The 25,052-nt window shown below is 42.3% G+C and overlaps 1 protein-coding gene across 3 annotated transcripts in view; it reads right to left on the minus strand.

Annotated features, from left to right (window-relative positions):
- The window catches only part of samd11 (sterile alpha motif domain containing 11), a 121,654-nt gene that overhangs the window by 41,788 nt on the left and 54,814 nt on the right, over nucleotides 1–25,052 (minus strand). For all 3 annotated transcript variants that reach the window (XM_061903959.1, XM_061903958.1, XM_061903960.1), the window contains exon 5: nucleotides 11,096–11,188. In XM_061903959.1, coding sequence (XP_061759943.1) covers nucleotides 11,096–11,188 — 93 coding nt within the window. The remainder of the gene's footprint in view (nucleotides 1–11,095; nucleotides 11,189–25,052) is intronic.

Raw genomic sequence — 25,052 nt, forward strand, 5'->3', positions numbered from 1 at the left:
GACGTGTGCTCGTCACACCCCTAACGACCTGTAGAATAGTTAGCTCACATAAATAAACACAAACAGTGCAGCTGTAAACCAAAGGTTAACTTTGTTGACTCAAATGACAGCACAGCAGGAGATGAAAACATTTAAGTAATACTTTATTAAGTATTTCATTCTTTAAGATGTGGTGAAGACAAATCTACATCTGCTGACCTGTCTCCTCTCTGTCAACAGGAACATGATCTAAAGCAGGCGTCACCAACCTTTTTGAAACCAAAAGCTACTTCTTGGGTACTGATTAATACGAAGGGCTACCAGTTTGATACACACCTAAATAAATTGCCAGAAACTCAATTTACCTTCAATAAAAAAAATCTATGTATATAAAAAAAATGGGTATTTGTGTCATTCCGTCGTACATTTTTTTCCTTTTATGGAAGGTTTTTTGTTGTGAATAAATGATTAAAAAACACTTAATTGAACGGTTTAAAAGAGGAGAAAACGGGAAAAAAAATTCATAAAATTTTGAAAAATAGTTTATCTTCAATTTCAACTCTTTAAAATTCAAAATTCAACAGAAAAAAAGAAGAGAAAAACTAGCTAATTCGAATCTTTATGATTTTTCCTGATTTAAGATTAATTTTAGAATTTTGATGACATGTTGTAAATAAGCTAAAATCCAATCAGCACTTTGTTAGAATATATAACAAATTGGACCAAGCTATATTTCTAACAAAGAAAAATCATTATTTCTTCTAGATTTTCTAGAATTTTTTTTTTAAATAAATTCAAAAGACTTTGAAATAAGATTTAAATTTGATTCTCCAGATTTTCTACATTTGCCAGAATATTTTTTTTGAATTTCAATCATAGGTTAGAAGAAATATTTCAAAAATATTCTTCGTTGAAAAAACAGAAACTAAAATCCATCCATCCATCCATCCATTTCCTACCGCTTATTCCCTTCTGGGGTCGCGGGGGGCGCTGGCGCCTATCTCAGCTACAATCGGGCGGAAGGCGGGATACACCCTGGACAAGTCGCCACCTCATCACAGGGCCAACACAGATAGACAGACAACATTCACACTCACATTCACACACTAGGGCCAATTTTAGTGTTGCCAATCAACCTATCCCCAGGTGCATGTCTTTGGAGGTGGGAGGAAGCCGGAGTACCCGGAGGGAACCCACGCATTCACGGGGAGAACATGCAAACTCCACACAGAAAGATCCCGAGCCTGGATTTGAACCCAGGACTGCAGGAACTTCGTATTGTGAGGCAGACGCACTAATATAAAGTATTAAATTAAAAAGTATGTATTATTCTTTCTAATAAAAATAAATTGGTTGAACATTGATTTAAATTGTCAGGAAGGAGGTTGTATTTTTCTCTAAACTTGTCTTTCTGAAAGTTATAAGAAGCAAAGTAAAAAAATAAATGAATTTATTTAAACAAGTGAAGACCAAGTCTTTAAAATATTTTCTTGGATTTTCAAATTCTATTTGAGTTTTGTCTCTCTTAGAATTAAAAATGTCGAGCAAAGCGAGACCAGCTTGCTAGTACATAAATACAATTAAAAAAATAGAGGCAGCTCACTGGTAAGTGCTGCTATTTGAGCTACTTTTAGAACGGGCCAGCGGGCGACTCATCTGGTCCTTACGGGCGACCTGGTGCCCGCGGGCACCGCGTTGGTGACCCCTGATCTAATGTATTAAAAACTGGAAGGTCTATGGGGAGGTGGTTAGGAAGACAAAGGATGAAGATGAAGAAGAAGTATAGGTAGGCTATTTTTACCTTGCTCCTTCCTCCTGAAACCTGAGCCTGAGCCTGGCCCTGGGCAGGCGAGCAGGAGTGGCACTGAGGAGCGGAGGTAGCGGTGGAGGGCGGGGGAGGAAGGGAACATCCAAGCGAGCAAGCATCTCCGTCTCCACCGCCAAAGCTTCCGCTAATCCTCCCAAGGTGCTCACGGCTTTAATGTGTGCGCGCGTGCGTGTGTGTGTGTGCGCGCGCGCAACTAGTCTGTGCTTGTCAAAAGTTTTTTCACTCTGTAAACACAGCGGGGGGGCTGACGACTTTTGTGCAGAAAGAACAACAGACATCATTTACACAGCGGCATCCAATCTCACCGCCACTACCTCCATCTGCTTTCCTCTCAGTCCATTTCTCCAGATTCATTACTCATTAATGGATATACCCTGTCGCCACACCGGGAGGAGATACACTCACGCACACAGTACATGTGCAGTGTTTGGGTGTGGAAAGAAGTCGCGGTTGTATGAAGTGATATCTGCAAACTTAAGAGCCTACAGGTCAGCTAAAATTAATACAAAAGTCTTAATAGTATTGCAAATATTTTGTAATTACAGTGATGAAAGAACATTTATAAAACTGCTTTTTCCACTAAAACAATAGCAAGAATTGTCCTCTAATACAGTGTTTTTCAACCACTAGTGTGCCGTGAGATACAGTCTGGTGTGCCGTGGTAGATTATGTAATTTCACTTTATTGGGTTAAAATATTTTTTGCAAACCAGTAATTATAAACCGAAAATGTGCCGTTGTTGAGTGTACTGTCTGTGGCTCGGCAGAGTAACCGTGTAATACTCTTCCATATCAGTAGGTGGCAGCAGGTAACTAATTGCTTGGTAGATGGCGGGAACATGGTTTGTCGTGATCACAATATGCGGGAGGGAGCGTCCAGGTAAAAAGTTGAGTTGGGTTTGAGTTTATTTTAAACATGCAAGCATACAACATGATACATCACAATTTCCAGTTTCTCTTTTCAACATGTTCGAAAAGGAGTAGGAAGAAGCAGAGCTAATTTAATCCTACCCCTTTTCTTTTACATAACAGCTGCTAAAACTTATGTTCACTTTCTGTTCTCAATGTGTTCACAATATACTCCATAAGTAATCACAATAAAAATAAATAATTTAAAGGTATTTATTATTTAAACCAAAAATAAATAAAAGGCGAGTGCCGCTATGAAAAGGCATTGAAACTTAAGGATGACTATGCGAAACAGAACTAAAACCGAACTAGCTACAAAGTAAACAAACACAGAATGCTGGACGACAGCAAAGACTTGCAGCGTGTGGAGCAGATGGCGTCAACAAAGTACATCCGTACATGACATGACAATCAACAACGTCCCCACAAAGAAGGATAAAAACAACTGAAATATTCTTGATTGCTAAAACAAAGCAGGTGCGGGAAATAACATTAAGAAAGACATGAAACTGCTACAGGAAAATACCAAAAAAAAAGAGAAAAAGCCCCCAAAATACGAGCACAATACAAGAACTAAAACACTACACACAGGAAAACACCAAAACACTCAAAATGAGTCGACTTATTTTGAGTATTTTGGCGTGATGTGACAGGTGGTGACAGTACACCTACTTTGAGACAAGAGCTATAGTAATGCATGCTTGGTTATGGTTTGAATTCATATCCAACAATTGCGACTTTTTATTGTCAACATCGGCTACTGAGTTTAATTTTTTTTATGTTTTCAGCTGGTGGTGTGCCTTTGGATTTTTTCAAAGAAAAAAATGTGCCCTGGCTCAGAAAAGGTTGAAAAACACTGCTCTAGTAGGCTTGTTAACAGTGTGTGGGCTACTTATGACTCCATTGTCAATATGTTAGCATCTATTAGCAGTGTATTAGCCAGAGGTGGGACCAAGTCATGCAAGTCACAAGTAAGTCTCAAGTATTTGACCTCAAGTCTCGAGTCAAGTCCCGAGTCAATACAGGCAAGTCCGAGTCAAGTCCAAAGTCAATACTGGAAAGTCTCAAGTCAAGTCCCAAGTCCTGCATTTTGGGTTTCGAGTCATTTCAAGTCTTTTTAACCACAGACTAATATATGTACACAGATTGTGTATGCTTTTAAAACGCTGTATTTATTATGAAAAAAAAACAGTAATGACATTGCACTTCATAATAGCACTATTAACCAGTTATTCTAAACATTTACCTCATTCCTTTACAGTATAAACACATTTGAAAAAACAAGTGCAACTGTACTTACTTGCACAAAAGTGTTAACATTGTATTTCCATGGAATATTGCATTGTAACTAGTCCCACAGCAGTTTATATCATGTTGTTACCTTATCTCATTGATCTCATCTCATACTGTATGTGTTTATGTGTGCGTACACATGAAAAACAACAAATACATGAACATAACAATGAACAGTGCTGTACTTGTTAGATGTCAGGGCTCTATGGAATATGTACACATATTCTTAATATAGTATACATTTTAACTGACCTTTATTTGACTATGTTTGTCTTTTTGTAGGTGGCTAAAATATGCGGTGCTGCTGACCGCCGTCTAACGTTACGTTACTGTGTGTGATACATCCACTAACGTAACATTATATGTAGGTATCTCATGCAACCCTGCTTAAAAAAAATATCACTTGACAAAAAGTATGAATAAGGTAGAAAACTGCAGTGGACGCAACAGATTGCCGTGTTTAAAATGACTTTATAACCATAGACATCTTATAAGTAGACGCAGAATTGGCTGCTGTGACGCAAGCAATTTGGCCGCCATCTTGAAGTGGTGATGAGGAGCCGGCAAGCAGCCTAAACTGACAGTTGACAGGTAGAAAATACAGATGCTGGGCTGGTATTCAGCGTTTTCCTGCTCAATTGAGCGGACTGTTGAAAATAGGAATTGGAGGATTAATTTTCACAAGTAAGATTTAACATTAACATACTATTGGTTGTATTTTGTGAAAATAATATTACCACAGAGTTAAGCAGGAGCAAAGAACTACAATATTTGTATGTGAAAATCACAAAGAAATCTTCTGGGGGAGGATGACCCCCCTACAGGTATTTGGTTTACAAACTTTCAGGCCCACCTAAAACAAAATTCACCAGCCGCCATTGATTATGATGCATTCTCATTTTATTGTAACCACAGATAAGTCTTCAAGTAACAATATTCAAATACTAACTTTGTTGAGTAAAACAGAATTTTGTTTTATTCTGAATCCAGTGAAACAGATTGGTGGTTTTAGCTGAAATAAAGACTTTCAGGTGTTTATATATGTTCAATCACTGTAAACATGATCATTTAAAGGAAGAATGTAATAGAAAATATCAACACAAAGTGTCCAGACTGAATAAACTATTTGCTGTTGCAGCAACAGAGATAAAGTCTATATCAGTGGTTCTCAACCTTTTTTCAGTGATGTACCCCCTGTGAACATGTTTTTAATTCAAGTACCCCCTAATCAGAGCAAAGCATTGTTGGTTGAAAAAAGAGATAAAGAAGTAAAATACAGCATTATGTCATCAGTTTCTGATTTATTAGACTGTATAACAGTGCAAAATATTGCACAATTGTAGTGGTCTTTATTGAACTATTTAAAAAAAAAAGATGTAAATATAACTAAAAACTTGTTGAAAAATAAACAAGTGATTCAATTATAAATACAGATTTCTACACATAGAAGTAAGTAATCATCAACTTAAAGTGCCCTCTTTGGGGATTGTAATAGAGATCCATCTGGATTCATCAACTTCATTCTAAACATTTCTTCACAAAAAAGAAATCTTTAGCATCAATATTAATGGAACATGTCCACAAAAAAATCTAGCTGTCAACACTGAATATTGCATTGTTGCATTTCTTTTCACACTTTATGAATTTACTTTCATATATTGTTGGAGTATTTTTCAATAAATATATTTATAAAGGATTTTGAATTGTTGCTATTTTTAGAATATTTAAAAAAATATCATGTACCCCTTGGGATACCTTCAAGTTCCCCCATTTGAGAACCTCTGGTCTATAGGTCCGTAAAATATATAGATATCTAATGTATTCATACATTGTTTATGTAGGATATACGCATGTATATACAACCTAATCATATTGTTTCTTCAACTTCAAAATAGCTGACTGTTTTTTCCCCTTCTCTGGGATTATATTCCCAGTTTTGATCTCAGACGTCTGGTCACTTATAGCATATAAGAATTATATTATTATTCTATTTCTGTTAAGCAAATTATGAACACGCCAAGACATGTGTCCTTTATCATAGTTACACGAATGACAAAAAAGCGCGTGAATATAAGTGGTATTCAGTGAGGTAATATGAATTAAATGCGCTGACAGTTCATTGCTCCTGGCAAATGAATTGCACTGAGTGGAGCGGATCACCGCTCGAAGATGACGGCCCCGCATCTCGTTTGCGGCAATAGGCAGTAGCGCTCGATGCTGCGTACCCTTATAAGAGGTCTATGGTTATAACGTTAACAGTGAGTATACAGCCTCACTGATTTAACTACACAGCAAATAAAAGTCACGTTACTCAGCCAATAAACGTTATCTTATATTCAAAACGGACCCTTCTTTGTGCAACTTCAAATGTCGAACGAAGTTGTAAATTGATGCGTCTCCGTCTGTAATCTTCCAACCGCATGTTTTGCATACGGCAATTTGTGTTTTGTTGACCAAGTCGTAGTTTTAATACCCGAACGAAACACTTTATGGCATAATTTTCTTCACTTATTCTTCTGTTGTTTGAAAGCTCTTCTCCGTTGGTTTTCCTGCAATTTGATTGGATGAATGCTGTTTGACGAAAACAACGTGGATGTAATTTGATTGGCTGTTGTACTGACGGGTAGCGCACAGGCTGTCATCGCACACACGCTGATACACTTCTGTACACAATGGAAGATACGGAGCGCTCCTGAATAACTTTTTAATCGTTGGGTTTTGGGGAAAGTAGCAAGTCATGTCAAGTCAAAAGGCTCAAGTCCAAGTCAAGTCACAAGTCATTGATGTTAAAGTCTAAGTCGAGTTGCAAGTCTTTTTACATTTTGTCAAGTCGAGTCTAAAGTCATCAAATTCATGACTCGAGTCCAAGTTATGTGACTCGAGTCCAAACCTCTGGTATTAGCCCCAGTTAGCCATCTGTTTTCCGTATTTGTTAGCAGTGTTTTAGCCTCTGTTAGCCCTGGCTTTGTTAGCTTCTTCACTATTTTACTGTCATGTCTTGTGATCATGTTTTGTTTAGTTATGTTCTGTTTGTTTAAGACTCCATTAGTTCCTGCTTTTGTTCACTCTTGTTTGTTTTGGTTGCCATGGTGGCATGCTTTTTACCTGTTGCTGGTGTTCGGGCACACGCACTTGTCGTCAATCATGACATAACTATTTAAGCCTGTAGTTGCCAGGTAGTCGGCCTGGTGACATTACTCTACTGACAGTATTCATCTCTTGCTCTGCCCATGTTGGATCTATTGTTTTTCTTCGGTTCATGCCATAGTCCTCGTCATCGTAAGTGTTTTTGTTTCATGTTCATAGTTCTGCCTTAGTGTTAGTTGTGTTCCTTGCGTTAAGTTTTGTGCCTCCACTATGAGCGCTTTTTGTTTTTAGCTTTTGGGTTAAAATTACAATCATGTATTTACCTTCTAGACATGTCCGGTCCAGTTCGTTTGCATTACGGGAAAACAATCCTCGCAGCAAGCTGCGAAATCCTCGCAGTAAGCTGCATCATTGTCCACAGTCTTACATTTACTATTGTTTTTTTTAGTGCCATTTTTAAATACAATTACAGCTTTTTTCACCCTACGAAACATCCTTTCATCCATTTTCTACCACTTGTCCCTTTTGGGGTCGCGGGGGTATGCTGGAGCCTATCTCAGCTGCATTTAGGCGTAAGGCGGGGTACACCCTGGACAAGTCATTTTACGTCCGAACATAACGTAACGTTGCAGTTTATTAGCAACTTTCCCAGCGTGCTTAAATTATACTTTTTGTGACGACAAAGCCTCCCCTTTGCCTTAGAAAAACGTCAAGCTTGAATACACAAACAAGCACACGGACAAACAACCACTACACACACATATAAACACATACATCTTTTAGAGGCTGAGATGGGCCCTAAAAGACACATAAGTGCAAGCTAGGTAAGAGTCAAAAGAATATGTCCCAGGAAATGTTACTGTTAGTTAAAAGTCAACATCTACGACTTCATCTAAACACACTGAATCGCTAATTTCCTTATTATTTACCCTGCTACTGATGTGTCCATGTCTGATGTATAGTTGTACATGTTGGATGTACAGTAAGGTGCCCTGGGTGCCTGCTGCTGTATAATGCATCAGTCAGGAAGCCTGAAGGGAAAAGGCTGTTGGCGGCGGCGGGCGCCCAGTTTCACGCCACATAAGAGAAATATGAATAATAGAGGATGGCGACAGGACTGCTGCGCAAGATGGAGTCAAAGTAATCCTGACAGTCCTGCTCGTCATGTTTTGGGCTAATACAAATATAATAATTACGTCTATTTACTGTTCACACTATGCTTATTAAAGAGGCAATATGTCACCAGCTCAAAATTCATTTTCACCACCGGTTAGCGATTTTCACCAATGTTTTTTTAAGAGAACAGGATTAACAACCAGTGTATTTTTCGGACTATAGGGCGCACTGGATTATAAAGCCTAATGCTGATGAACTAGGCTGTTCAGGTCTAATTTCATACAAAAGCCGCCTCAACCCGCTTTCTCTTCAGGATTTGCAATTTTGTGGGGAGTCTTATTTCGACTGCGTCTTTTTCCCGTCGTTTTTGGTTGACCTGTAGTTTTTTGCGCTTCCAAGGCAGGTCTACTGACAGATTAAGTCAAAACCTTATGCTACTTTGTATTAGAAACTGCAACAGCTGAGGATGAATGCTCTACAACAAGAGGATAGAAAAAACAAGGGGCTTATCGACTACAGCGCGGGCTACAATGGCGAACACGTGCAAAGTTTTGGGACTTATGCAGATCCCAAATACACCTCAGAAGGTACTAAAATGTAATAAAAGTTAGTTTTGCATAATAATGCGAAACAAAACGCCTGATATGTCTCCCCTAACTGGTACAATTTTGGGGTCCTTATACTTACACTATAATAATACCCGTATGTTTAAGCACAGTGCGTCTAACCAAATGTTGTACTAAAATATTTTGACAGATATTTGGGTACCGTGTGTAATGTTCTGTATTCTAAATGAAACATAATCATTTTGGTGTTTACAGGTAGATTATTGAACAAGCATCAACTTGCCGTCCACAATTATCTTTTATGTGTAACTGCCATTTACTGGTCACAATATTACACCATGTACAAAATAAAATTGCTTCAATGTTGATACAACCAGAAATAATACACAAATTGCACCAGGGCGCAGAACAGATATTGCCAGGTCGGGGAACTTTATTGAGCAGGTAAATCTACTGTTAAAATGTTGGTTGCTGTACTTTTATTTAAAATTACTTGAATGTTGAAAATGTAAGCAGAAAAGGTTTCATCTTGATAATTCAACCTAAAGTGTATGTTGCTTTTTATTCCATTGAGATGCAAAAGTATTGGTCATGAATTTATTCATACCTGGTGCCTTACAAGAGATAACAAGAATATAGAAAACTTGACCTGCATGGTCTAGTATTTAAATCACAGTAACATGACTTGTTTTTTTGTTTTTTTTTGGCTGAAAAGAATGGATTTCGAGTCACTACCGTATTTTTCGGATTATAAGTCGTCCTGGAGTATACGTCGGAACGGACCGAAAATGCATAATAAATAAGGGAATAAACATATATTAGTCGCACTGGAGTAGAAGTCGCATTTTGGGGGGAAATTTATTTGAAAATCCAACACCAAGAATAGACATTTGAAAGTCAATTTAAAATAAATAAAGAATAGTGAACAACAGGCTGAATAAGTGGACGTTATATGACGCATAAATAACCAACGGAGAACGTGCCTGGTATGTTAACGTAAAATATTATGGTAAGAGTCATTCAAATAACTATCAATCAATCAATCAATGTTTACTTATATAGGCCTAAATCACTAGTGTCTCAAAGGGCTGCACAAACCACCACGACATCCTCGGTAGGCCCACATAAGGGCAAGGAAAACTCACACCCAGTGGGACATCGGTGACAATAATGACCCAGTGGGACGTCGGTGACAATAATGACTATGAGAACTATAACATATAGAACATGCTATACGTTTACCAAACAATCTGTCACTTCTAATCGATAAATTTGATGAAATCTTCTTCCTCGATGTCGCTTCTAAACAACTCTGCCAACTCCAAAAGTATGCGCCGCTTCCTCTTGTCGTTTTCTGCTGCATATTTCACTACGTCCAGCTTGTAATCTGCAGTACATGATTTCCTTTTCGGTCCAATTTTTGTTCAGCCCTTCTCAGTTTTTATAGGTTACCGCCAACGATGAAATGATCCATTTTAATAGCTACGGCAGTAGCATATAGCATATAGCAGTTAGCATTCCATGACCCACAATGCACTTCTGCCATGACCCTTCCCCGCCGAATTTTGTGTGTGACGATTGCTGACATGTGTATGACGATTGCTGACATTTTCTGCGTTTCTTCCGCGAATGAGATAAATAATATTATTTGATATTTTACGATAATGTGTAAATAATTTCACACATAAGTTGCTCTGGAGTATATGTCGCACCCCCGGCCAAACTATGAAAAAAACTGCGACTTATAGTCCGAAAAATACGGTCATTTGTTTCGGACTGTATCGTTCTACAATAATAATACCGTCCCTGAATCTAATTGGCAACCACAAATTCTGAATCGAATCAAATCATTGTTAAAACGAATCAGTACACCCTTACTTTAAATACAATTTGTAAAATGTAGAAAGTGAATGCAGTGGTGTGCCCTGGGATGCCAAGCTAGAATGTTTGTCCATTCAGTTTCTCGAATTTATCAAAAATAATCAGTTCACTGTAGTTACTGCGGTTTGTTACAGTTGGTTTGTACATTTTATCTAAAGTTAAATAGTTTAGCTCTATGCCTCAGGATTTGCTGCATTCAGTTTTTTTCAGGCAGAAGGCATTTATTGTTTAATTGTTACGAGAAAAATTATAAATTACCTATTGTGCTTACAAAACTGGATTTCCTCAGCAAATGTGTTTAATGATATTAGTGTAAACCCAGCTCCGAGCAGCTGCTATAATAACACTGCCACAATAAGCCTGCCTCTTAGCTCTTCCGCAAAGTAAAATACAATTTTCATAATGTACACGAGGCAAATGCGATGCTTGGCTCTTACCTTTGGGTGAAACGCTACGGGACTTTTTACTGTCGGAAGGCGAGTCGCTGCTGCTGTTGGGAGAGAAGCTTCTCCTCTTGCTTAGAAGGTCATCTGGAGACATGCAAACAAATAAAGAGCAGTCTGTTAAAACAAAAACAAGAACAAAATAGATATCACCACTCTGCAAGTTAAAGTACCAATGATTGTCACACACACATAAGGTGTGGCGAAATTATTCTCTGCATGTGACCCATCACCTTTGTTCACCCGAGGGGAGCAGTGGGCAGCAGTGGTGGCAAGAATGTGTGTGTGAGGGGAGAAGGTGGGAGTAAACAAAAAGTGATAGTTGGAGAGACTACTAGTGAAGCAAACCAGGAGACGTGCTTTTTCTGTCACATGACATATCTGCTCGTCTCACTCACTCTGTGTGTGTTTGAACACAGGAGTGTCTGCGTCTCGCCAATGTCTCTTCCAACAAGCTGTCCTCCAGTCTTATCACACTTCTTCCACTAGTCTTTCTCCTGTTTTTTCAGATGTTGACATAAAAGCCTCTGACTCTGAGTTACTTTTTAGTTTACCCCAGGGGTGTCCAAACCTTTTCCAATCAAGGCTGGATACTGAAAAATGAAAACATACAGGCGTCATTTGTTTTTGTTTTTTTGTCTTTTTTAAGACCAATACAATATAGGGACGTCGTGGCGCAGTGGTAGAGTGGCCGTCCGCAACCCGAGGATCCCTGGTTTAATCCCCACCTGGTACCAACCTCGTCACGTCCGTTGTGTCCTGAGCAAGACACTTCACCCTTGCTCCTGATGGGTGCTGGCTAGCGCCTTGCATGGCCGCTCCCTCCATCAGTGTGTGAATGTGTGTGTGAATGGGTAAATGTGGAAGTAGTATCAAAGCGCTTTGAGTACCTTGAAGGTAGAAAAGCGCTCTACAAGTACAACCCATTTATCATTTATTAAATATATATTGTAACGATTAGGGCTTCCCTCAAGCCCCCGCCCCTACTTTTTTACTTTTAGAACTTAAACATCTATGGATTTAACTTGTGACCTATCTGTTGAAATACAGTTTTGATTATGTTTAAGTGTAATGCCCAGAAAAAAACAAAAAAAAACACAGAATATGCGACATTTTACCCCAAAATATGTTCAAAGTGAAATATTTGATGTGAAGTAATTGGAACCGGAATAGGTAAATAATTCATAATGACAGTTTAAAAAAAAAAACATCCGACTAAAGGTTTCAGGGTTCCAAAAGACCCTGAATCATCCATCCATCCATTTTCTACCGCTTATTCCCTTTTGGGGTAGCGGGGGGGACTGGCGCCTATCTCAGCTACAATCGGGCGGAAGGCGGGGTACACCCTGGACAAATCGCCACCTCATCGCAGGGCCAACACAGATAGACAGACAACATTCACACTCTCATTCACACACTAGGGCCAATTTAGTATTGCCAATCAACCTATCCCCAGGTGCATGTCTTTGGAAGTGGGAGGAAGCCGGAGTACCCGGAGGGAACCCACGCATTCACGGGGAGAACATGCAAACTCCACACAGAATGATCCCGAGCCTGGATTTGAACCCAGGACTGGAGGAACTTCGTATTGTGAGGCAGACGCACTAACCCCTCTGCCACAGTGAAGCCGACCCTAAATCATAAAAGTGTGAAAATAACTCGTACATCAATAAATATTATTTTTACTCGGCAGCATGGTGGAACAGGTGTTAGTGCATGTGCCTCACAATACGAAGGTCCTGAGTAGTCCTGAGTTGAATCCCGGGCTCGGGATCTTTTTGTATGGAGTTTGCAAGTTCTCCCCGTGACTACGTGGGTTCCCTCCGGGTACTCCGGCTTCCTCCCACCTCCGAAGACATGCACCTGGGGATAGGTTGATTGGCAAACCCTAAATTGGCCCTAGTATGTGAATGTGAGTGTGAATGTTGTCTGTCTATCTGTGTTGGCCCTGCGATTAGGTGAAGACTTGTTCAGGGTGTATCCCGCCTTCCGCCCGAATGCAGTTGAGCACCCCTTGTGACCCCAAAAAAAGGACAAGTGGTAGAAATGGATGGATTATTTTAACTTTCAACGCTTGAATCTCTCGAGTAGGGGTTTCCAAACATTTTGACTTGGGGTTGGTGGGCTGAATAAATTAGCTTGGATCAACTTCAGATCCATCCATTATTAGATTTTATAATTTTTTCAGGCTTCACGGTGGCAGAGGGGTTAGTGCGTCTGCCTCACAATACGAAGGTCCTGCAGTCCTGGGTTCAAATCCAGGCTCGGGATCTTTCTGTGTGGAGTTTGCATGTTCTCCCCGTGAATGCGTGGGTTCCCTCCGGGTACTCCGGCTTCCTCCCACTTCCAAAGACATGCACCTGGGGATAGGTTGATTGGCAACACTAAATTGGCCCTAGTGTGTGAATGTGAGTGTGAATGTTGTCTGTCTATCTGTGTTGGCCCTGCGATGAGGTGGCGACTTGTCCAGGGTGTACCCTGCCTTCCGCCCGATTGTAGCCGAGATAGGCACCAGCGCCCCCCGCGACCCCGAAAGGGAATAAGCGGTAGAAAATGGATGGATGGAATTTTTTCAGGCATAGCCAGTTTTAAAGTAGAACAACTGGCTGCATGGTATCTTTGTGTTATTAGTGTCAATATTGCAACATTTCCTTCTTACATTACACGTTTACTCCTGTATTCCACTTCTAATGGTTTTTTTGATATTATTTTTAAAAATGTGTCTCGGGCCGTAAAAAAATGAGCTGCGGGCCGCGAATGGCGAATGGCCACCAATGGTCTACACTATTTTTCTTACTTTTTATCCAAACCAAAAACACCACTTGCCCCTTCTTCACTCTGACTTCAGTTCCTCTCATTAACACACGCACGCACACACTTCCGTATCTTGTGTACAACGACGGCACCTTGTACCAATGCCTTCTTTCTCCTCCTCCTCTCATCCCTCTCTTCCTTCCAGCCTCGTCGCCTCGCCTCCTCCCCCACAAACACACCTCGAATCAATCCAAGCCTAATCAGGGAGGGAGGAGATGCAGAGGGTGTCGCAGGAACGGAAAAGACGTTTGTCATGTTTCTTTCTGTCTGTTTTTAAGTTCCACACTTTGGTGTTGTCTGCATCCTCGATTCTTCTCCGCAGGTATTTTGAGTGATGGGAGGGAGTATATTTCTGCAGCTCTCTAAAGTTTTTATCTTTTGCGTGTGACAAACAGCAAACAACATATGCGTTTTGACTCTCTGACCACATGCAAACTGCAATTTGTTTTGTTTTTTCTTTATCTTCATTATCAGCTGTGCTATTCAAGAGAACAGCCCACCTTTCCTCATCTGTTATTATCCCAAACAACGTTCTTCAGCGCTGACTGAGTGCCACCTGTTGCTTTGTCATTTTTTTTTTTTTAATGTGGACCAGGATTGTTTTGAAATGGATGCACATGGACACGCCTAAACCTTTGTTCTTCCTCCTCTGCAACAAGACCTTCAGACGCGTACAGCGAGAGAGATTTAAGGAGGACTCTGAGGATTTTGTTTGGCAGGCTGAAGGAGCCCTGGTGATGATGAGAGGCCGAGCGAGCGAGCTCAGAGGGGAGACAGGGAGGAGCTTCTTTAATGATCTGCTGTTAGATGTCGCCTCTCAGTTCCTGAGGAGATGCACAACCATTACCACCCTAAAAACGCTAATGAAGAAGAAAACACAACTTTTTCATTTACATTCCTTTAAAAAAATATTTACAAGCAAATACTTGGAGGTCTATCCACTAGTCCTAAAGAGAAAATCCCTAATAACTAACCTAGCAAACATGCACATAGCATGCGTCCACCCACGCCCAGAGACGCTCATGATCAAGCGCGCACACACTTAAGTCGTCTCTTCAGCTGACCTCGCTAAAGACACTGCGTCTCCTGAGCAAGTGCCCGAGGGCCAGAGATTTGAAGGCGGCAAGCTTTTAAAGCCAATTAAATGGGGCTTCTTAGAGCGCTGAAGCTCCTTTTTAATGCCCAGCCCTGAGCTCTGTTAGCGTCTGTGCTATAGTCTTGTACCAACCTGGGGCGGCTTACAGTCATGTTCGCTTCCCAGGGCTGCTCATGATCACGTGCTTAATATGCTGTATGTTCTGAGGGTCATTTATTATTATTATTTGTACTGTCATTTGGTTAGAGATGCTACCTCAGTAGAAGCATTTAAAGGCCTACTGAAAAGATTTTCTTATTCAAACGGGGATAGCAGGTCCATTCTATGTGTCATACTTAAACATTTCGCGATATTGCCATATTTTTGCTGAAAGTATTTAGTAGAGAACATCGACGATAAAGTTTGCAACTTTTGGTCGCTAATAAAAAAGCCTTGCCTGTACCGGAAGTAGCAGACGATGTGCGCGTGACGTCACTGGATGTAGAGCTCCTCACATTGTTTACAATCATGGCCACCAGCAGCTAGAGCGATTTGGATCCAGAAAGCAACAATTTCCCCAATAATTTGAGCGAGGATGAAAGATTCGTGGATGAGGATAGTGAGAGTGAAGGACTAGAAGAAGAAAAAAGACGAGAGCAGTGGGAGCGATTCAGATGTTATCAGACACATTTACTAGGATACTTCTGGAAAATCCCTTATCTGCTAATCGTGTTATTTGTGTTTTAGTAACATTATATAGTCATACCTGAAAGTTGGAGGGGTGTGGTGACCGCCAGTGTCTCTGAGGGAAACCATGGAGGAGCCAAGAAAGTCGCAGCTGCCTCTTTGACAGCTGCAGGAGGAACGACACAAGCTCCGCTCATGTTTACGGTAAGAGCCGACTTATTACCACAATTTTCTCACCGAAACCTGCCGGTTGACATGTGGTAGAAAACCATGTTCGCTTGACCGCTCTGTTCCATATTAAAGCTTCACAACAAACGAAGAAACACCGGCTGTGTTTGTGTTGCTACAGCCGGCTGCAATACATCGCTTTCCACCAACATATTTCTTCTTTGTAGTCTCCATTATTAATTGAACAAATTGCAAAAGATTCAGCAACACAGAGTCCAGAATACTGTGTAATTATGCGATAAAAACAGACTACTTTTAGCCGTGATCGGTGCTGGGAGAACATGTCCGCTACCACCGGTGACGTCACGCGCACGCGTCATTATTGCCCGACGTTTTCAATAGGATACCTTGCGGGAAATTTAAAATTGCAATTTAGTAAACTTAACCGGTCGTATTGGCATGTGTTGCAATGTTAATATTTCCTCATTGATGTATAAACTATCAGACTGCGTGGTCGGTAGTAGTGGGTTTCAGTAGGCCTTTAGGTCTCATCTTAAAACTCTTGTATACTCTAGCCATTATATTGACCCCCCTTTTAGACCATTTGATTTTCCGTTTCTTTATTTTAATGCTCTGCCCCCTCTCCCTCTTGGGGGGGGCAGAATCGGGACCCGGGGTGGACTGCTCGCCTGTGCATCGGTTGGGGACATCTGCGCTGCTGACTTGTCTCCGCTTAGGATGGTCTCCTGCTGGCCCCTCTATGGACTGGACTCTCACTAATATGTTAGATCCACTATAAACTGGACTTTCACAATATTATGCTAGATCCACTCGACGTCCATTGCACCAGTCGCCCTGGGGGGGGGGGGGGGGGGGGGGGGGGGGGGGGGATTACCCACATCTGCGGTCTTCTCCAAGGTTTCTCATTGTCATCCCACTGGGTTGAGTCCTTCCTTGCCTTTATGTGGGATCAGAACCGAGGATGTCGTTGTGGCTTTTGCAGCCCTTTGGGACACTTGTGATTTAGGGCTATATAAATAAACATTGATTGATTGATTGATTAAAAGCACTAATCTGGGCAGCAGCGACTACTGCATTTAGCAATATTGCATAAATTGATATGGCACTACAATGCAATTGTGTACAGCCCACTTCCTCTCTCTTTAGTACAATTCAGAAAGACAATGTTGTTGTTTTTTTGCATGTATGTACCGTGTACCTCAACCTCAACCTAATTGCACATTGCAATCCACAGCCAAGCTCGTAACTCATAGTATAGTATATAAAAGCAACCTCGCTCATTAAAAGAATTAAAGTCAATTTAATCTGTGCTTGGCCCTCTCAAAACAGCACCACTTTAACATGTTTTTGCCTTTCAAGAAGAAAAAAGTATATTACGATAAGAAATATTGTTTGAAAAATAATATTGTACAATAGCAATACAACCAATTACAGTATGTTTATGAACGTAACAGCATAGATAGGTCGCAAAGTCGTTGTGTCGAGTATCACCAGTATTTTGTAACACAGTTATAATAATGTAAAGCAGGGTCTGTTCAACTGAATGACACCAAACCAGTCACTGAGTTCAGTTTAAAACTTGGGGGACAAATATTTTTGCAGCAAATTCCAAAAAACAAAAGAGTGCTACTGTTGTGTAGAGGAACTTCAACCATTGCAAAACACATGGACCAATCCTTGCATTGACTATTTAACCTTGCTAGCAAACATAAAACACTGGGGTCCAAACTTGTGATTTACATAACTGGGGTGTATCTCAAGGCACCCTTTTAAGTCCTCTCCTTTTTTGGCAGTTACACATTTTTGGAAACAATGTGAATTTTGTAACTAAAGTGTTGCTGTAGCTTTTCACTTTTTTTTTTTTTTCCTTAAGCTCCTTAACAACAGCAGATTACCATGTAACACTGACAAAATTAATAGACTAAAACCAAATGTAAATTTTAGAGGATGCTGGTTCTCCGGAATACACAAAATAAGACTAATAGTCTGGCCCCTCCAGTCCTTAGTATCCTGGAAATGTGGCCCCCCCGAAACAATTTATTTGATCCCTGATCCAAAGCATTAACTTTTCCAGCAGATTGAAGAGGACTTCAAAATAATTTTTAGTGTGTTCAGATTGGCATCGGCCCATCCCGTTAAACCCAAGATGTACAACAAGCCAAGTTACTGAAAGAGAGAAGGCTGGTCCACAAGGCTTGGATAGCAGAAAGTAATGGCATTAAAAAAGAGTCAGGCTACCCCTAGTTATGTTATCTCCCACGATCTGTGTGGTAGTTGAGATGAGTGGATGCTTTTCACGCAATGTGCTCAGAGTGTTACTCAGCAGCAGCGAGAGGGGCGCGGACATTGCCAGTTCATGTCACAGCAGAGCAACAGAGACACTGGTACACCCTAAACAGCTTCAGTATCGATATTATTGATACATTTAAGTTTTTTTGTTGCAGATTTTGAAACATCTATTTTTTTTCTCCTCTTGCTGAGGTGTACTTTTTTAATAGCATCCGTAGCTCGCACCCTACTCCTTATTTCCTTAGCAAAAACTCACACACCCACCAAGTCATTGCTAATGCTTACGAGAACGAGACGTTTGTTTCATAGAAAAGTGTTGTCAGTATTTTGGTTTTGCGTAAACAGGTGTGGAATAAGTGTGACTCAAGGCTGCAACGTATGTTTTTAAAAAAAGAAGCAGTACAACACACTTATTCCAGCATCTGAAACCAACACCTCCAGTCAAGTTCGGGAATGCAAAATTCTTTACAAGGCGAACAAGATCTTAACAACGAACTCCAACTTAAGCAGTTTATTGTGGTGGGATCATTTACAGCAGGTATGTAAGATGAGACAAAAGCAATGCGTAGACCGATAACTAAAACAGTCACCAAGATGTGTGAATAAAAAAGTCTGCATTTATCAACTTAATGAAAGTAGTCCTCTCAATCATCAATCAATCAATCAATGTTTACTTATATAGCCCTAAATCACAAGTGTCTCAAATGGCTGCACAAGCCACAACGACATCCTCGGCTCAGATCCTACAGCAGGGCAAGAAAAAACTTAACCCAATGGGATAACAATGAGAAACCTTGGAGGGGACCACATATGTGGGGACCCCCCAACCCCGGTGCAATGTCCTCTGTGTTATACTTAATTATTTATTTGCATACAATTTATAATACTACATTTTTATTTACAGAAGTATGTCATTCTAGACAGATGTTTTTAGTTTGGACTTTATTGATCTCAATGTTGGAGAGTAATATTTATTTGCATGCAATGTGCAATGCTACATTTTTGTTAACAGCCATCCATCCCAATCATTTTCTACCACTTGTCCCTTTCGGGGCCGCGGGGGGTGCTGGAGCATATCTCAGCTGCATTCGGGCGGAAGGCGGTGTACACCCTGAACAAGTCGCTATCTCATCACAGGGCCAACACAGATAGACAGACAACATTCACACACACATTTACACACTAGGGCTGGTTTAGTGTTGCCAATCAACCTATCCCCATTAACAGAAGTATTTTATTCAAGGCAGAAATATTGCTTCCTAGAGGAAACGCTTAATTTAGTTCTTTGAAAATTATTCCATCAAAAGTAAAATTTATATCTGGTCTAAAATTAACATTATTCAGATTATAATTTTACTAAGAGTAAGATGCAGTGTATGCAGTCTCATTACAAACTAATATCCATCTTCAACCGCTTATCCGGAATCGGGTCGCGAGGACAACAGCTCCAGCAGAGACTCCCAGACTTCCCTCTCCAGAACAACATTAGCAACTTCCTCCTGGGGAATCCCGAAGCGTTCCCAGGTCAGAGAGGAGATGTAATTCCCCCATCTGGTCCTTGGCCTGCCGCGGGGTCTCCTCCCAGTGGGACGTGCAACGAGGACCTCCCTAGGGAGACGCTCGTGAGGCATCCGCACGAGATGCCCGAACCACCTAAGCTGGTTCCTTTCCAGGCGAAGGAGCAGCGGCTCTACTCTGAGTCTCTCTCGGGTGACTGAACTTCTCACCCTATCTCTAAAGGAGATGCCAGCCACCCTTCTCTGAGAAAACTCATTTCGGCCGCTTGTATCCGCGATCTTATTCTTTCGGTCATGACCCACACTTCATGACCATAGGTGAGAGTAGGAATGTAGATAGCTTGGTAGACTGAGAGCTTTGCCTTCTGGCTCAGCTCAGTACAAACTACTAGTTTTTGATCAAATAAAAGAAAAACGTATTTGAATTAACTGACATTTGTATTCATTGGTTTCTTTAAAAAAGTAGGGAAAAAATCGTAATTCAGAGATTTTATTGTTTTGCCATCTCACCCAGGCCTACTTCAGGTTTGCCGTTGGTGGAGAGGCAAGCCTTAGCAGCATGAGAATATAGACTGGAAGGCCTTGGAGGCTGAACTGCTGTTAAAGATTTGGATTCCAATGGTTGGAAAACAAGGTTATTGAAATTTCTAGCAATGATCTATTGTTAGCAAGTTAGGCCAGATGTTTAGGGGAGTTAGTAAACTAAATCTTAACTTAATTTATGCTTGCAATTTAAAGCATAACAAAAAGCCGAGAGACACCTTGAATCTCAAAACATTCGTCAGTTTACGTACTTCGGTATTACTTTTTAGTACACCATTGTAGGGGTAGTAACCAGAGTTGTGCTCAAACATTGTCTACCCGTTCTAATAAACAGCAACATGTCAAAATGAAATTCGATAAACTGTAGAGTTACTCCCTTTGTTTACCGTGTCCCACTATTTACGCTGACACAGCTATCATAATTTTTCCTGAACTCCCTCAAGCAAACTTGCGAGCCAGTTTACTATTTGTGTAATAGTGAGCTGAATTTACTTTGATATTAGTAAATAAGTTACTAATACAAAACACATTTATTTTTAACAGTGTTGTTTTCTGTCTCTGTGTAGAAGCATTGAGTTGTGGCTGTGATGAAGCCAGCAGAAAGACAATCCCATAAGAGGTCAAGTCGAACACAACATTTTTTAGCCTCTTCCACCTTGCAAGTTGACCTCCTTTATATCTGCAATTCATCCCACTGAGGAAAGAGATCGACGAGAGAAGAGGAGCAGATAAAGACAACGGAAACAGCGGGACCCGAACCATTCTTTCATGTGACACCGTCAGGGCAGACCATCAGGCAAGGCAGCAATCCTTTCTCTCTCTCTAGTCTGATTTCCTCTCCTTCCTCCAACTTTAGTCCTCCTCCTCTCCTCTCTCCATCCCAGGAAGCGTGGTGACAGCTCAGACAGCCAGACTCCTTAATTCCTCTCTTACTCCGTTAATCTGTCATCTTTATCAGGCCAGCGAGGGGGAGGTGGGCGGTGGGGGCCGCGTGAGGAAAGGCGGGGTGACAGGCGGGGACGAGGGGTGGGCCGCCAGCCGCAGCCCCCCAATCAATCTCCACATTACAGCTGACAGAATGGTGCTAATAACTTATTGATCCCCCCCTCCGTGCGCCGGGGCCTCCGCCGGCCCTGAAAGCCCTGCCATTGATTGGCTTACGGGCCGATGCAGCTGGGAGGGGAAGGGGAACGGTGGGTGATGGAGATGTGGTCGGGTGGGGAAATGGGGGGGGATCGTGTGTTCGTGTCGAGGGAGGATGTGCGGCTGCCAACACGCACACAAAGTCCTCACAGTTATACAGCTGGGCGCGCCGCTCGTCTGTTTGTCCCGGTCTTTTATTCGGCGGGGGACGGAGGAAATTAAGAGAAGTGGAACGAGAAGTAAGGAGCTCAAGAAGAATTATGGGGCGCATGAGGACAAAATGTGTCGCTAACCGCCAGAAGTCATCTGGTGCACAGGTGGCTCGTGCACCAGTCGAAGTTTCCAGAAGCCGTGACTTAGCTCATTGAGATAAGTGAAGCGCCGTAATAAACGCTGATAGTTACTGAGGAGATGCTAACAAGTCATTATTTCAACTCTCTTGGTAGCCAGATTAAATTATTCTCTGATTTTAAGGGACCCACACAATTTACATAACGAGTTTGTTTTAAAAAATGCAACTAGGCACATTTTTCAAAGTGATTTTTCAGGCCTAAATGCAACTTTGATCTGTGAAAGGAAACTTGACGCAACTGACAAACTAAATGTGTTCTTTGTCTAAGCTTTTAAAGCAAGGCTACTCCAACTGGTGGCCCGGGAATGGCCCGGGTTCAGTTCAAAACTCAGGAGGGACTTGGAAGTTTAAGACAATGGAATATAATAAAAACATTACAGTTCTCCCATTGTACAGAGGAATTTAGAGCAGTGTAAACACAATGCATTGACATTCCAATTGCCAGCTTGCACTGCAGTGGACACTTGTATTCTGCAAAACAGAACTTTTTTTCTGAAATTTGTAACTCCCATATTACATTTTTGTTTTTTTAAGGTGAGAAAAAAAATTTGACTTTCTGAGAATGCTGGTTTGTCAATATTAGTGAGGTAGAAGTCCTTAACTTTCTGGAAATGTGACTTCTAGAACACTTTAGTTGAAGAGCGCTGAGTTATGCAACAATACATTGGTTCCTCAGTTTATCGTACGCTCTACTTTTTGTATGATTTAGTTTTTGACAAAAATTTCCTCAGTTTTTGTGTAGCGCCCTGGTTTTCATTGCGCCTAACAATTTAGTCCGTTTGCAAACGTTTAATTGCACGCAATAGCGTGCCCAAAGAAAGAATGCTACGCGTTGACTACTTGGTAGTCTGAGACTTTTTGGCGTACGACTGCAAAATTAGCCACTATAGGGTCAAAGAAAGTTGCAAGTGCCAGCACTTTGATAAAGAAGGTGAGAAACACTATTGAATTCAAGAAAGAACTAGGAGCAAAGTACAAGGGTAGTGTCTTCTTGGCTTCTATTCTCCCCTCCTTTTTCTGTTATCTTTGCCAATTTCTTCATTAACTGTAAAAGGACTGTTGCATGTATTCCAAAATGGAATACATTCATTTTTATCCTCAAAATTCTACTCACAATACCACATAATGACAATGTGAATCCATCCATCCATCCATCATCTTCCGCTTATCCGAGGTCGGGTCGCGGGGGCAACAGCCTAAGCAGGGAAACCCAGACTTCCCTCTCCCCAGCCACTTCGTCTAGCTCTTCCCGGGGGATCCCGAGGCGTTCCCAGGCCAGCCGGGGGACATAGTCTTCCCAACGTGTCCTGGGTCTTCCCCGTGGCCTCCTACCAGTTGGACGTGCCCTAAACACCTCCCTAGGGAGGCGTTCGGGTGGCATCCTGACCAGATGCCCGAACCACCTCATCTGGCTCCTCTCGATGTGGAGGAGCAGCGGCTTTACTTTGAGGTCCTCCCGGATGGCAGAGCTTCTCACCCTATCTCTAAGGGAGAGCCCCGCCACACGGCGGAGGAAACTCATTTCGGCCGCTTGTACCCGTGATCTTATCCTTTCGGTCATGACCCAAAGCTCATGACCATAGGTGAGGATGGGAACGTAGATCGACCGGTAAATTGAGAGCTTTGCCTTCCGGCTCAGCTCCTTCTTCACCACAACGGATCGGTACAACGTCCGCATTACTGAAGACGCCGCACCGATCCGCCTGTCGATCTCACGATCCACTCTTCCCTCACTTGTGAACAAGACTCCTAGGTACTTGAACTCCTCCACTTGGGGCAGGGTCTCCTCCCCAACCCGGAGATGGCACTCCACCCTTTTCCGGGCGAGAACCATGGACTCGGACTTGGAGGTGCTGATTCTCATTCCGGTCGCTTCACACTCGGCTGCGAACCGATCCAGCGAGAGCTGAAGATCCCGGTCAGATGAAGCCATCAGGACCACATCATCTGCAAAAAGCAGAGACCTAATCCTGCGGTTACCAAACCGGAACCCCTCAACGCCTTGACTGCGCCTAGAAATTCTGTCCATAAAAGTTATGAACAGAATCGGTGACAAAGGACAGCCTTGGCGGAGTCCAACCCTCACTGGAAATGTGTTCGACTTACTGCCGGCAATGCGAACCAAGCTCTGGCTCTGATCGTACAGGGAACGGACCGCCACAATAAGACAGTCCAATACCCCATACTCTCTGAGCACTCCCCACAGGAGTTCCCGAGGGACACGGTCGAATGCCTTCTCCAAGTCCACAAAGCACATATAGACTGGTTGGGCAAACTCCCATGCACCCTCAAGAACCCTGCCGAGAGTATAGAGCTGGTCCACAGTTCCGCGACCAGGACGAAAACCACACTGTTCCTCCTGAATCCGAGGTTCGACTATCCGACGTAGCCTCCTCTCCAGTACACCTGAATAAACCTTACCGGGAAGGCTGAGGAGTGTGATCCCACGATAGTTGGAACACACCCTCCGGTCCCCCTTCTTAAAGAGAGGAACCACCACCCCGGTCTGCCAATCCAGAGGTACCGCCCCCGATGTCCACGCGATGCTGCAAAGTCTTGTCAACCAAGACAGCCCCACAGCATCCAGAGCCTTAAGGAACTCCGGGCGGATCTCATCCACCCCTGGGGCCTTGCCACCGAGGAGCTTTTTAACTACCTCAGCGACCTCAGCCCCAGAAATAGGAGAGTCCACCACAGATTCCCCAGGCACTGCTTCCTCATAGGAAGACGTGTTGGTGGGATTGAGGAGGTCTTCGAAGTATTCCTTCCACCTATCCACAACATCCGCAGTCGAGGTCAGCAGAACACCATCCGCACCATACACGGTGTTGATAGTGCACTGCTTCCCCTTCCTGAGGCGGCGGACGGTGGTCCAGAATCGCTTCGAAGCCGTCCGGAAGTCGTTTTCCATGGCTTCCCCGAACTCTTCCCATGTCCGAGTTTTTGCCTCCGCGACCGCTGAAGCTGCACACCGCTTGGCCTGTCGGTACCTGTCCACTGCCTCCGGAGTCCTATGAGCCAAAAGGACCCGATAGGACTCCTTCTTCAGCTTGACGGCATCCCTCACCGTGTCCACCAAGGGGTTTTAGGATTGCCGCCCCGACAGGCACCAACTACCTTTTGGCCACAGCTCCGATCTGCCGCCTCGACAATAGAGGTGCGGAACATGGTCCACTCGGACTCAATGTCCAGCACCTCCCTCGTGACATGTTCAAAGTTCTTCCGGAGGTGGGAATTGAAACTTTGTCTGACAGGAGACTCTGCCAGACGTTCCCAGCAGACCCTCACAATGCGTTTGGGCCTCCCAGGTCTGTCCGGCATCCTCCCCCACCATCGCAGCCA

The sequence above is a fragment of the Nerophis ophidion genome, linkage group LG06, assembly GCF_033978795.1.
Source record: "Nerophis ophidion isolate RoL-2023_Sa linkage group LG06, RoL_Noph_v1.0, whole genome shotgun sequence".
NCBI lineage: Eukaryota > Metazoa > Chordata > Actinopteri > Syngnathiformes > Syngnathidae > Nerophis > Nerophis ophidion.